This window comes from Euwallacea similis, chromosome 1 (genome assembly GCF_039881205.1).
Source record: "Euwallacea similis isolate ESF13 chromosome 1, ESF131.1, whole genome shotgun sequence".
NCBI classification, from domain to species: Eukaryota; Metazoa; Arthropoda; class Insecta; order Coleoptera; family Curculionidae; genus Euwallacea; species Euwallacea similis.
In genome coordinates, this window is record NC_089609.1 from 3,660,883 (window position 1) to 3,673,103 (window position 12,221).

At 34.2% G+C, this 12,221-nt stretch overlaps 2 protein-coding genes across 3 annotated transcripts in view; both read left to right on the forward strand.

Annotated features, from left to right (window-relative positions):
- Positions 1–361: 361 nt before the first annotated feature.
- RpS9 (ribosomal protein S9) lies at positions 362–5,179 on the forward strand. Of its 2 annotated transcripts, XM_066393572.1 has the most exons (5): positions 362–468; positions 3,184–3,429; positions 3,735–3,921; positions 4,773–4,906; positions 5,098–5,179. In XM_066393572.1, the coding sequence occupies exons 2-5, from the start codon at positions 3,207–3,209 to the stop codon at positions 5,133–5,135; spliced, it is 582 nt and encodes a 193-aa protein (XP_066249669.1). In that variant the 5' UTR covers positions 362–468; positions 3,184–3,206; the 3' UTR covers positions 5,136–5,179. The 2 variants fall into 2 exon arrangements, 1 of the variants encoding a protein (XP_066249669.1); XR_010752300.1 differs by lacking the exon at positions 5,098–5,179 and having other exon boundaries at positions 3,735–4,030; positions 4,773–4,907.
- A 376-nt stretch (positions 5,180–5,555) lies between these two features.
- Positions 5,556–12,221, forward strand: part of LOC136411167 (protein rhomboid-like) — an 87,048-nt gene continuing 80,382 nt past the window's right edge. The window contains exons 1-4 of the mRNA XM_066393642.1: positions 5,556–6,007; positions 6,801–7,059; positions 8,621–8,644; positions 8,713–8,877. Of these exons, the coding sequence (XP_066249739.1) occupies positions 6,814–7,059; positions 8,621–8,644; positions 8,713–8,877 (435 nt within the window). The 5' untranslated portion in view covers positions 5,556–6,007; positions 6,801–6,813. The remainder of the gene's footprint in view (positions 6,008–6,800; positions 7,060–8,620; positions 8,645–8,712; positions 8,878–12,221) is intronic.

Here is a 12,221-nt window from a genome sequence, read left to right on the forward strand (position 1 = left end):
AATATGACTGTTATATGGATCCTCAACCTTGCGTTGGCAATTTAAATTGTTTACTACATCCCTTCAAAGGCAAAGGATATTCGTTTTAAATTCTTATAAAAGTCCCTCTTAAATTTTTTTCCAGTCCCCTCAAAAAATTATTTTTAGACTTTCGCAGAAAGTGTAACAGCTATTGTAACGTATAAATAAGTACAAGTACAGTAATAAAATCGATTTTTCTATTGTTCTTGTTTTATTATAAATAGCATAAAGGACAGCAAATAACATTCGCAGACTGTTGCCGCTCCGGTGCAAGTGCGCTCATCTACAAAACGTTCAAATTTGAACAACATGCAAAAGGAAAACGCTCAACATTGTCAACTGTCAATGTCATACATAAAATCCATTATATCTTCTACCACCACCTTCTCGATCGCACATTTAGTTTGTGGATTTCTTTTGGTTTCGTCTTCGGAGTGAGAAGGTTGGGTGAGTATTAATTATTTGTAGTAACTTTAATTAAAGTGTTTTCTTAAATATTTATCGCAATGAGTGGAGAAAGTACCATAATTAATATATCTATGTTAATTTCTAAAGGATGATTTAAGATTTACCGGATATTTCAAGATTCAAGTTAACAAAAAACGTGTAGGCGTTGACTAACATAAGTATGGTATGGTATAATTTCTCTAAAATCTACAACTACACGCTGTAGACTACAGAATCCAATTGTACTTCTGAAAGTTACAGACTTGCTGCCTCCCATGTTAAACAGTAAATAAGTTAGTGTATTAACCTAGGCCTGGAAATTCGCCTTTAACCTCTAAACTGTTACATGGGATCAGTGAAACTCGTCGAATGTTTTATTTTAACTTGTGGCCCCAAGCTCTTATTTCTAAACATGTCTCATTCAGTACCACCTTTATAATCCTACTTCTATTATCACGTGGAGAGAAATATCCGAATTTTGATTTTTTATTAAACTTTCTGATTTTCTACAGTTTCGATTTGTTATTCATCAATGAGTGGGTAAATAGTCAGAGTTCACTTTCTACAGTTGCATATGCAGGTCTGACCCTGTCTGAAGCAGATTAAGTTCTTACCTATATAAAGCATAATGATTATAATCACTTATAAGTCAATATGATCTTATATCAGAACTTCCAATCCTTTCTCTTGCTAAGATTTGCCTTGTACCCTGGGCAAGGTGCTCTGTTCTTATATAACATGAGTCCCTAATCGTTCAAGGCTACATTAACACCATGTTTAATCCCAGAAAGCATATAATGCTTATCTGATTCATGGCAAGGTAACATTTAAGTATTCTCTGAACTGAGTTTAGGTTGGCAATAAATTTTATTCCCAAATATATATGTAATTAGTACATTCACTTTCACATGAAATGCACCACCCAGTAATAATAATAATTAAGTCTTGTAATTTTGGTAAAATCATGCTTCATAATAGAGTATCAAATGATCAGACTTTCAGTAAAAAAGAGAATGCTGGTGGTTTTTTTGTCATCGACCTATTAGATTTTTTATTCAATTGTAAATAAATAAAATAATATTTACATGGAAATACTAGTTTATTTTGTTGTTGAACTGTGAACAAGACATCTCAAAATGCCCCCAGTGAGGCAGCGTCGAAATTTTTCTCACGTTTCGGATTTTGATAGAGGGCGAATTATCGGCATTAAGGAGAGTGGACTTTCTTTTCGTGAGACTTCCCGAAGAATGAATCGGAACTACACCACGATTGCGAGAATATGGTGTTCGTGGTCTGAAGGAAGGGTTCAGCGACATCGTCCAGCTGGACGTCCTCCCCGTAGCAGCAACGCACGTGAAGATCAACTTCTTAGACGGATGGCCATTGGTGATCGATTTCAAACAACAGTGTCTGTGGCAGTAGATTGGATGGGAGCTCTAAATCGTCGGGTGTCGATGGCAACAGTTTACAGAAGAATTTCGTCTTTTGCCCTGCATTCATACCGCCCAAATCTACGACTGCCACTAACCGCCCAACACCCAGCTTCCAGATTAGCCTGCTGTCAAGAACGAATTGATTGTATTAAGTGGAACAATATCGTCTTCAGTGACGAGTCGCGATTTTGTTTATGGATCAATGATGGTCGTAGAAAAGCCAGACGATACCGAGGTGAAAGAAGAAATTTGCAATTTTCTGAAAGGCGCCACACAGCTTTAACAACACCTGGTGTTATGGTCTGGGGTGCGATATGTGTTGGTCGAAGATCTTCTCTTGTGTTCGTTCCAGGCACCCTAAACGCACGTCGCTACATTGACAATGTTCTGAGGCCAGTATTAGTACCTTTCATGCAAACTTTACCAAATGGGATTTTCCAACAGGATAATGCAAGACCACATAGTGCGAACATTACTCGACGATACCTGAAAGAAGCACAATTGGAAATACTGCCTTGGCCTGCACAGTCACCGGACCTATCGCCCATTAAACATCTTTGGGATATGATGAAGTCGCCGTCTTCGAAATTTATCGAGGCCTCAACAATGTGGATGACCTACGACATCATCTTGAGGTAGCATGGAATGAAATACCCCAGGAAGATATTGATCATTTGTTGCAAAGAGTACGTGCTTGCATTGCCGTACGAGGCGATGTCACTCATTATTAATTTTTTAATTATCAAATATTGTATCTTTTAACTGAAAGTCTGATCATTTGATACTCTATTATGAAGCATTATTTTGCCAATATAACAAGACTTAATTATTATTATTACTGGGTGGTGCATTTCATGTGAAAGTGAGTGTATATTATATACAAGGAATATCCTTAGATTTGTAACACATGTTTAGAAATCGCCCTGTAAACCAAAGTTATTTATTTTAGAAATATAATAAGATGTCTCATATGGTTCCTCATAAACTAGAACCTATCCAACTGAAAAGATATTTATTAGCAGTAAAGTCCAATTATAAAATATCAGAAATAAGTTTTGGGGTTGGAAAAAGTCATAAATTTGTTTGTTTGTTTTTTAATGCAAAGACATGAAATTACTTTAACTTTTACCATATTTCCACTTTTTAAGACCATTTTGTGGAGAGATGGGAAATACTGATTTTAGACTTTGCTCAATAGTTTTTAGACCGAGTTGAAAGTAGTTTTTGAAAATATCTCTTTAGACGACAATTTGGTTACATTTTACAAATTTTTTTTTAACAGGAGTTTAACTTATCGCCGTCACCATGGTGAACGGAAGAATCCCTACAGTATGTTCAAAAACATACGTGACACCAAGGCGTCCTTATGAAAAGGCCCGTTTGGATCAAGAATTGAAAATTATCGGTGCTTTTGGTCTCCGCAACAAGCGTGAAGTATGGAGAGTCAAATACACCCTTGCTAAAATCCGTAAAGCTGCTCGTGAATTACTTACGTTGGAAGAAAAAGATTCCAAGAGATTGTTTGAAGGTAAAATTCGCTTTTTTTTTTAAATTGTGTTTCCTTGCGCCCCAACGCCACGCTCCAATAGTGTCAAAATGCCTATTAGGAGTGCCAAAAATTAACGAAGGGGCAAATTATTTTTATGTCCCGCTAGGAAACAGTTAAAAATCTATATTATGATTTTATCTGTGCCGAAAGTTGAGGACACATGTTTTTGAACTCTTTTAAATCTTGTATGAAACACGTTAAAGAATTTGCTCATTTCACAATATGTTATTTTTCCCGCTTGGTCAATATAAATGAGTTATTCCTGAATTCTCTTTGTTTTCTAGGTAATGCCCTTTTACGCCGATTGGTTCGCATCGGAGTGTTGGATGAAGGCAGGATGAAGCTTGATTACGTGCTTGGTCTGAAAATCGAAGATTTTCTGGAAAGACGTCTTCAAACTCAGGTTTTTAAACTGGGTTTGGCCAAATCGATCCATCATGCTCGCGTTCTGATCCGCCAGAGACATATCCGGTAATAACATTTTTTATGAGAAATTAGCAAGAAAGTAATTCGCAAAGGCCACTTAGTTGAATAACTAATGCCTTGAAATTATCGCACTTCGGTGTAAAGGGAATGGCAGGTAAATTATTTGTATAATTTTTTTACTTTTTTGTGGTATTTACCACTCCAATGACTTCTGCCAGGTGATGTTACCAAACAAAAGTGGTGAACAATTTGCTTCAAACCTATAGAACAATAGAACATTTATGTCCGAGTCTTAGAGTCACTAGCCAAGAGATATCTGTGCTTGAGTTAGTGCTAAAGAAACTCGAAGAAGAATGATACCAGCTTATGCCCCAAACTTGTCTCTTGTGGCTTGTTTGGGTACCTTGTGAGGCGACAATTTAATTTTATTTCCTCTCTTTTTTTATTTTTGTTGATACATCAAAGTACTCCGAGTTTATAAAAAATAAATAAAACTCAAATATATGTGGAAGCAAATCTGCATCTAAGGGTTTTATGACACGGTCTACTCAAAAATCTAATTTGCAAAATTGTAAGATTATTTATTTTATATAGTATACACTTGATCAGGTGATATAACGAATTATAATTTTTGTATTCTGTAAAAAAGGTGGTATTTAAACGAAAAAAAAACCGTAGACTTAACCACGTTGTAATTTTAGTTTTTAAATAGGCCATGGGAACAAACTCCACGACTAAAAAATATATCCGTTTTATTTCTTTTAAGCATATTCAATTATTTACGTGTTTGTTGTGCTAAGGAAATTTACTTTTTAGTTTGCACAAGTTCGAATCACTACCCTTTTTTGCCCGCATTATGAATGTAACTAATAAAAAATTATTTTTGTATTCTATAGTGTACGCAAACAAGTAGTAAACATCCCCTCTTTCGTTGTCCGTTTGGACTCTCAAAAGCACATCGACTTTTCACTGAAGTCGCCCTTCGGTGGTGGCCGTCCTGGACGTGTCAAGAGGAAGAACCTCCGTAAAGGTAAGTCAGTTTTGTACTAAGCCTAATGGTTCATGTCACGTATTTTTATTTAATCTTACAGTATTCAAATATTTTGTAATTTTTTTCCTTAAATAACGTTTTTGTTAATTAAAACGTTGTACATCTTATGACGTGTTAAGACACGAATAAAACTAAGTACAACAAATGCCTAATTAATTTTTTTGTTTCAGGAACTGGTGGCGCTGCTGCTGAAGAAGAAGAAGATTAAGTTATGATATGTATTTATTATTAATAAATGCTGTTTAATATTTCTCTTTTCATTTTTATTTATAGGAGTTTTATTGTCCATTAATTTTCAATTCCTTCTTCCAATCCTGAACCCCCCTCCCCCCATGATTATATTTACAAATTTTTCTGCTGAAGTTTTCGTGGAAAGCAAATCTCTAAATTTGAAATTTTAAGCGCGGTTATAATGAACTATCGGTGGCCATCACGCAAATTAAAAATCAAGATCGTATTAAAGAAAGTGGTAGCTGTTTTACGATATGTATAGTTTCATTAAATTTTCTGAGATTTTTAATATGTCGCCAGGAAAAGTATTGATAAAAATGTTGATAAGAACAAAAGCGCATGCAGAGTAGGCAACCAAACTTTCTACTTACGGATTTTCCGATACCGCGCCAATTTAAATAGTACTGACGAAAATCAATAAAACATCCGCGGGGCATAGTTAAACACGGTGGCCGAAGGAAAATCGATGATTTCCCTCTTGGAAACCGCATTAACGTTTCCCTCGGCTGAAAATTCCATTACGAAAACTGCCTCGCAAACATTTCGGCTGTTTTCGACAGGAATCATGTGTATAGTGTGGGGTTATGAACGCTTGAACAGGGGGGAAATTCAGGATCGGGAAGCTGACGGGTAGCAAAGCCGTGTGCGGATCGTGTTTTTGTTATTTTACGGATTTCAATTTTATTTTCATGGTTTTCTAGTTGCCTGACGATTATTTCGGTAGCGAGTCTATTTATTGCGCTATATTCTTAAAACGGGTTTCGTCACGATTCGTCCTAATTTCAGGATATTAGGTCAGGCTGAATGTTGATTGTATTTACGTTTCGTGGCAACAAGCAAATAAAAACGGTGAGTAGGTACACTTGTAACTCTTAAGAGATATATTAATTGAAAAGTCAAAATGGCCATTTTTTTTACTTACGTGCGCGAAAAATGTACACCAATTTATTGAATGCGTAAAATATTTTCTGCGTCTGTCAAAATATTGCATGGATCAAAAATAATATCGAAAGATTGCCTGATTTTCGTATATTTTACTTTTACACGGATTGCGCGCATCAATGGCTTACACGGAAAAGAAGTATTTTTCACGCTAAAGTATAAAAAAAAATAAATTAATAAAATTAGAGATTTGAAGAAGTTCCATATTTCAAACGTCATCATCTCAAAAACACGGCTCTGCCTAATATAAATATTTCTATAAGATTTATATATTTTAACTTTTTTGTTTCTGTATCTCTTTTAAATGTCAATGAATTATATGTGCACCTTCTAAATAAATAAAAAAACAAGGAAAAACTGGAATTAAATTTTATAAAAATATTTTCCAAATCTTCTGTATCACGTCTCTTAATTTGTCGCGTTAAATGCAATTATGGCTTTTTTTAACTGTGACGTTCAAGGAAACTTTACGTATAGTACTTCAATAAAAACTAATTTTCGTCTAAATTTTATAAACATCTTTTAATCCCCTCTAAAAATTGCAACATTTCCAAAGGAACGCAATATATGTATGTACCTACCAAAAGACATTTATATCGCTATATAACACGAGTTACATAAAATCGTTACACAAAACTATACATATTCTAACTGACTGTAGTAGTTGTTACTAATGCACATAATATTTATTTATGATTAGGCATCCGCATGCCATGCTTTCACATAGTGCCTGGCCTCATCGCCTCTCTCCTTCAACCACAACAATCCTGACACGAGCCACTACCACCCTAGCGCATGCACAGTCTGAAGAGTCGGGAATTGAGCCAGGTCATATTGCGACAATTACCGGGTCGTTCGTATCGTTCGGCCAAGAGGTACTCGATCAGTATGACACTGATCATACTGACTTGGGGAGTGAAGTCGATGAAAATGAAGTTAGGAGGGAACTGCTCAGAGACGTAAGTAGCGACTGTTCTACTTTTTCTGTTACTTTTACTGCCGTCCCATGGACGCCAGGAAAAGACTCTCCGTACCTTCCTGCAACGGCAGTAAAGAAACTTTGTCTGCCGACGACTGATAAAGTCATCTACCAAATTAGTGCTTAATGATGAAACAAGTGTAGTACATGGTTTTGTAATTAAAGACATATTCATCATAAACACACTTAGTTCAAGACTAAACTTGGAATAAATTCACACTTCTACATGCAACTGGCAAGTTAAGCCACGCTAACATTTTTAAGTGTGGTTTATATGGAATTGGTATGACTTTTACTGACGCAAAATGACAACAGAATTTTAGAAAATGAGCAATCTTATAAGCCCTATTAAAAGAAAAAAATAATGAGCAATCAGCACAGTTAATTTTTAGGGAAGTACATGAAGTAAAGGTCTATTCAGTATATCACTATCGCCATCTAACTTTTAGCTGTGGCAACAGATAAATTATTTCCATCAAAAGCAGGGTCATTATCTAGGGTGGAACATGTTTACTAAGCTAGGTACCTGAAGCCTTCGAATAACGTCATTAAATAATTTCTTGCTTCTCGTAAGGTGGCGCTACCATTTCAGTTACCTGTTGGTTAGTTCAGGTTTGATTAGGTTCCATTAAGTTCCATTTCAGTTACCTGTTGGTCACTATTGTACATACTTAATGTTAATTCTATATAAGATCTAACGAGAAAGTCAACAAAAAGTTTTTGAGTTTTAATTTGTATACAATTTTTTGTTAAATTTGTAATATTATCTATTTAATATCGTCAGGATAAATTCATTTACCTTGCACTGAATTGTATTGGTTTGCAGCCGATAAATTGAACATTACAGTGTCTGATGTAATGTTGTTGCTAAGCAACCTTATTCGATTCTTATTAGGGATCTGTCGTTTAAGATAAATTTATGTCTAAAATAAATGCCTGAAAGGTTACTTCTTGCGGAATCGGTGGCGTAGACTGGTTTACGTTAAAAAAAATCTTTTGATATCGAACAAAGCCAATAACAAAAAATGTAATTCACAACTATTACATTTGCTTTAGTGCTGCTCGCACAACTGCATAAGTTACAAAGAAAGCTCTTATTGCAATATCATTTGTGGCCTCTGGACCAAATTTCAGAACCTGTTTGCAGGTTTTTTGAATATTGGTAGACTGGGGATTTTTATAAAATTTCTATTTCTTGTGAAGGTTTAGCAAAAATAACAATTTTTATCGTTTAACAAGAACTAAGTTAGTTTCAATAATAACTACCTATTCAGTACATATCGATTCATGAGTGTAATTTCCATTCCTCCTACTAAAATAACCATTCCACCCCCTATTTAAAAATTATAAAATCTAACAGTGCTGTCATAAGAAAAATAAAAGAAGATGACCTTTCCAGAAAGCAAAAGCGTCTTATACGAAGACGAGTTTTTTTGTTATACAACAAACCTTATTAAGCAATATAATTGACCATATCTCATAAAATTCTGAATTTTTTGCAAACTTGAATAGTTTCGGCTAAAACTTTCTTTCGATTTCAGCAATGGCGGCAGTTCTTTGATAAGGTAAGCAGCGTACATTTTTGCAATATAAGCAGATATTACTGGAAATTGTCTTTTCTATATACCTAAAGTTTGATCCTGAAGGATTCGGAGAGATTCCATGGCCAGACTTTCTAAACGCAATGGATCAGCCTGAGTTTCGCGAACGGGTCAATACCGGAAAACGGCAAATTTTTTTAGATAAATCCAGACATACCACTTCTCCAGCAATAACTTTCCAGGATTTTGTAAATGTGGTAAGTAATCGCATGATATTCTAATAAGGGTTCTAATAACAAGTTTTAATAAGGATCACTATTTAGAAATGGTGAAATTCCATGTTTTAAAGGCGGGTTTCGCATATGACATTATAAGTCTATGTACCTACCTAGTTTTATTGCAAGAAACAAATAGCTTAAACACCACACGTTAGCGCAATAAAGTTAAAAGTGACTTAATGCGGAGCTTTTAAGTTAGTTTGAATATTAAACGACAGGACAGTGACGAATGTGTCTGCAAGGATTATTTGGCATGCCGGCAATTCAAGGTTACGGTGAAGGATGATGTAAAGAATACATCTTACAGTAAATGGCGTTTGTAAATTCCCTGAATGTCGGTGGTGTTGGTTTACAAATATGTACAGTATATTCCCGAATAGGCGGAGCGATTCTCGTAAGAGGTAAAAATATTTCTTCTGCTTGGTTAAAGACCAATTTAAAAACATTTTTTTTTCGAAAAATTTCAAACCAAAAACATTTTGAAATACTCATCCAACGTTGTTTTTTCGTGGTGTTAATAATAACATTCTTGAAAAGGATTTATTGAGAGGTTATTCAATAATTAAGATTCATAAAGTGCCATCTGCATGTACGAATAAATCATCAATTTGCGTGTGCTTATAGGTTATTTTAACGTTATAATAAAGTATTCAAATGTAAATGAAATGATAATATGAACCAATTATATTTATTCTTAATATCCAATTTATGCAAATAATTAAACCATCTTTTTATTACAGCTATATCTTTAGCTATTACATAAATAAATACGTTTAGTAAAAGTAAAAAGTGAGCATAAGTCAGGAGTGCGAGGAGTCCGAGTTATTCACCTGACTTCCGTCGGAAGTGGGAATTACTATGTAGCTCGGCATGCTCGCTGGCGATAACACTATTATATAATTAATTATATTAAGTAATGGAAGCGTAATTTTAAAACAGAGTGTCTAAAATAACAACCTACATATTAGGGTAACAACATTTTGGCAATTTAATTAGTTCCCTATGCGTTTGTTTGATTATTCAGTACGTAAATGAAATCCGCCAAAACAAATTAACAATTATTATATTTTAATATTGAAGCTGCATATCAATAAAGAGCATTAAAGCTGTCAAACAACTTTAAATCTATCATTCTAATATTTCTCTACGAACTGACGAATAAGGGGGATCCCACAAAAGGGATATGCATACATTTAAAATGGATTCCTATCCGGAAATGCAGTTTATTTGTACATTTACATACTGAAGTTACAAATTAATATACTGTACTTAGGTTAAGATTTAGAACTGTAGAGGCTATTAGGGAAAGTACTAAAAGAGGCCCCTGAGCCCTATACCAACATGCATGATTACGTATAACACTGAAATCATATACGAACATATGGGGGCTACGCTGTAAACAGAAATATGACGATTTTCCTACCTGATATAGCCACTACGCTCGCAACGTTGCTTTATAATTCATCACAGTACAATAGAGAGTAGCATTACTATAGAATATGCTCTAGTTGGTAACCTACTTTAAGAATAGTTTAATAATTCTATGAGAACTGGATAACAAAACCATTATTTAATCACTAATTAATTATTAGTAAAATAAAAATTGTCTTTATTTGTTTCTTTTCTTAAATTCAACTTTAATGTGAAATTGATCTTTCTTATTTAGAGAGCCTCTATATTTTGACACTCTTAACATACTATATTCCCAAATAAATTGGTGTAGCATAACTATTTTTTTTTCATAGACGGACGCTACGATTTGCCACTCTCTGTAAGGCACTATGACATTATTGTAACATCAGTATGACATATGTCAGCGATTTTGTCGGTGAAGAGTAATAAATGTGGTAAAAATTACCAACATTATTCAATTTATGGGAATTTCAAACAACCCGATTTTCTAAAGATGCTGTGACATTTTACTTTAACATACCATAACATCATGATACCGGTATGTTGAGGTACTTCAGCGGTTATCTTCCAAAGATCGGCACATTACTCAATTTATGAGACAGTTTCAAATGCTCTGATATAATGCACTGCCCCTCCTTTATGGCCAAATGTACATAAGTATATAACTACAAAACATTTATTATTTTAATTATTATTTGTGTGGACAGAGTAAAACTATTATTTTAAATATTGTAGTTTTACTCGGTCCACAACTATCAATGTCTTCGATTTAAAATCTCTGATTTCCACTTGTCTCTCTCTTCCTTCGTCATTAAAACTTTATAGGTAGACGAACAAATATCCATATAATATAATTGCTATTTAATCCTTGTAGAGATTGGTTATCTTAATACGTACGCCCAAAGTTAAAAGAAACAACGCAAGTTGTTATTGTATGTTAACCTATCTGCTATTTTTACGATATTTCTCTAACGCTATGCTCTTACTTTAAAGACATTGACTTATGTAATTCGTTTAATGGCATTAGAAACACGCATTTCGGGGTGCCGTTTGTGTGCTAACAAAGTATATTAAAATATCTGTTATTAGACTAATATGGAGAAAAAAATGCCATCAAATTTGGATTTAAGTCATGATCTTTTATTTATAATATATTCAAAGTTAAATGTCATTCCTGCGATTTTAATATTCATGACTTATTTTTTTAGCTATTTTACACTGCAATTTGTGGCAATGCTCAATCATTACTGGTGACGAAATTATATTAACAGCTCTTTCTTTTAAAAGTCTTTTTTACTCTTACAATAAGCTCGTTTTTGCGTATCAAAAGCAATCTAGGACTCAAATTCGAGGTAAGAATTTTCAATCCACACATGGTATATAGAGCAAAGATATTCAAGAAACCATATTAGCTAATGCCATTATAATTTTATGCATGACTAAACTTAAAATTCTCTATTATCCAAATCAGCATGCACCGCAAATCGAGTCCTCCTCATTCCTTCAAATCTCTTTCTAATTTCTTCGTGCGTAACAATCGGTGCCCATGCATTTTGACATTTATCTGAATTCGGTGTCATTAAATGGACGTGATGGTCACAAAACTATTTGCTAACAAGTGTAACGTGCCCTTTTCAATACAATTTCTTATAGGGATTATATCTTAAGTTCGAACGCTTTGTTAGGCATGCACAGAAAGTTTCTGGGGTGGTTAAAAGATCTAGTTTTGTTACCTATTCGGATTTTTGGATAATCGTTTCTGGGTGCATAAGCTATTTACCTGTGCATATGGCAGTTAAAAAGTCTCGTAACGGTAGATCATACACAGTCGGTGGTTTGAATTTATATTATGTTTTCAGCTACTATGACATTGTCCTGCCATATCCCCCATGATCCATTATATTGTATTT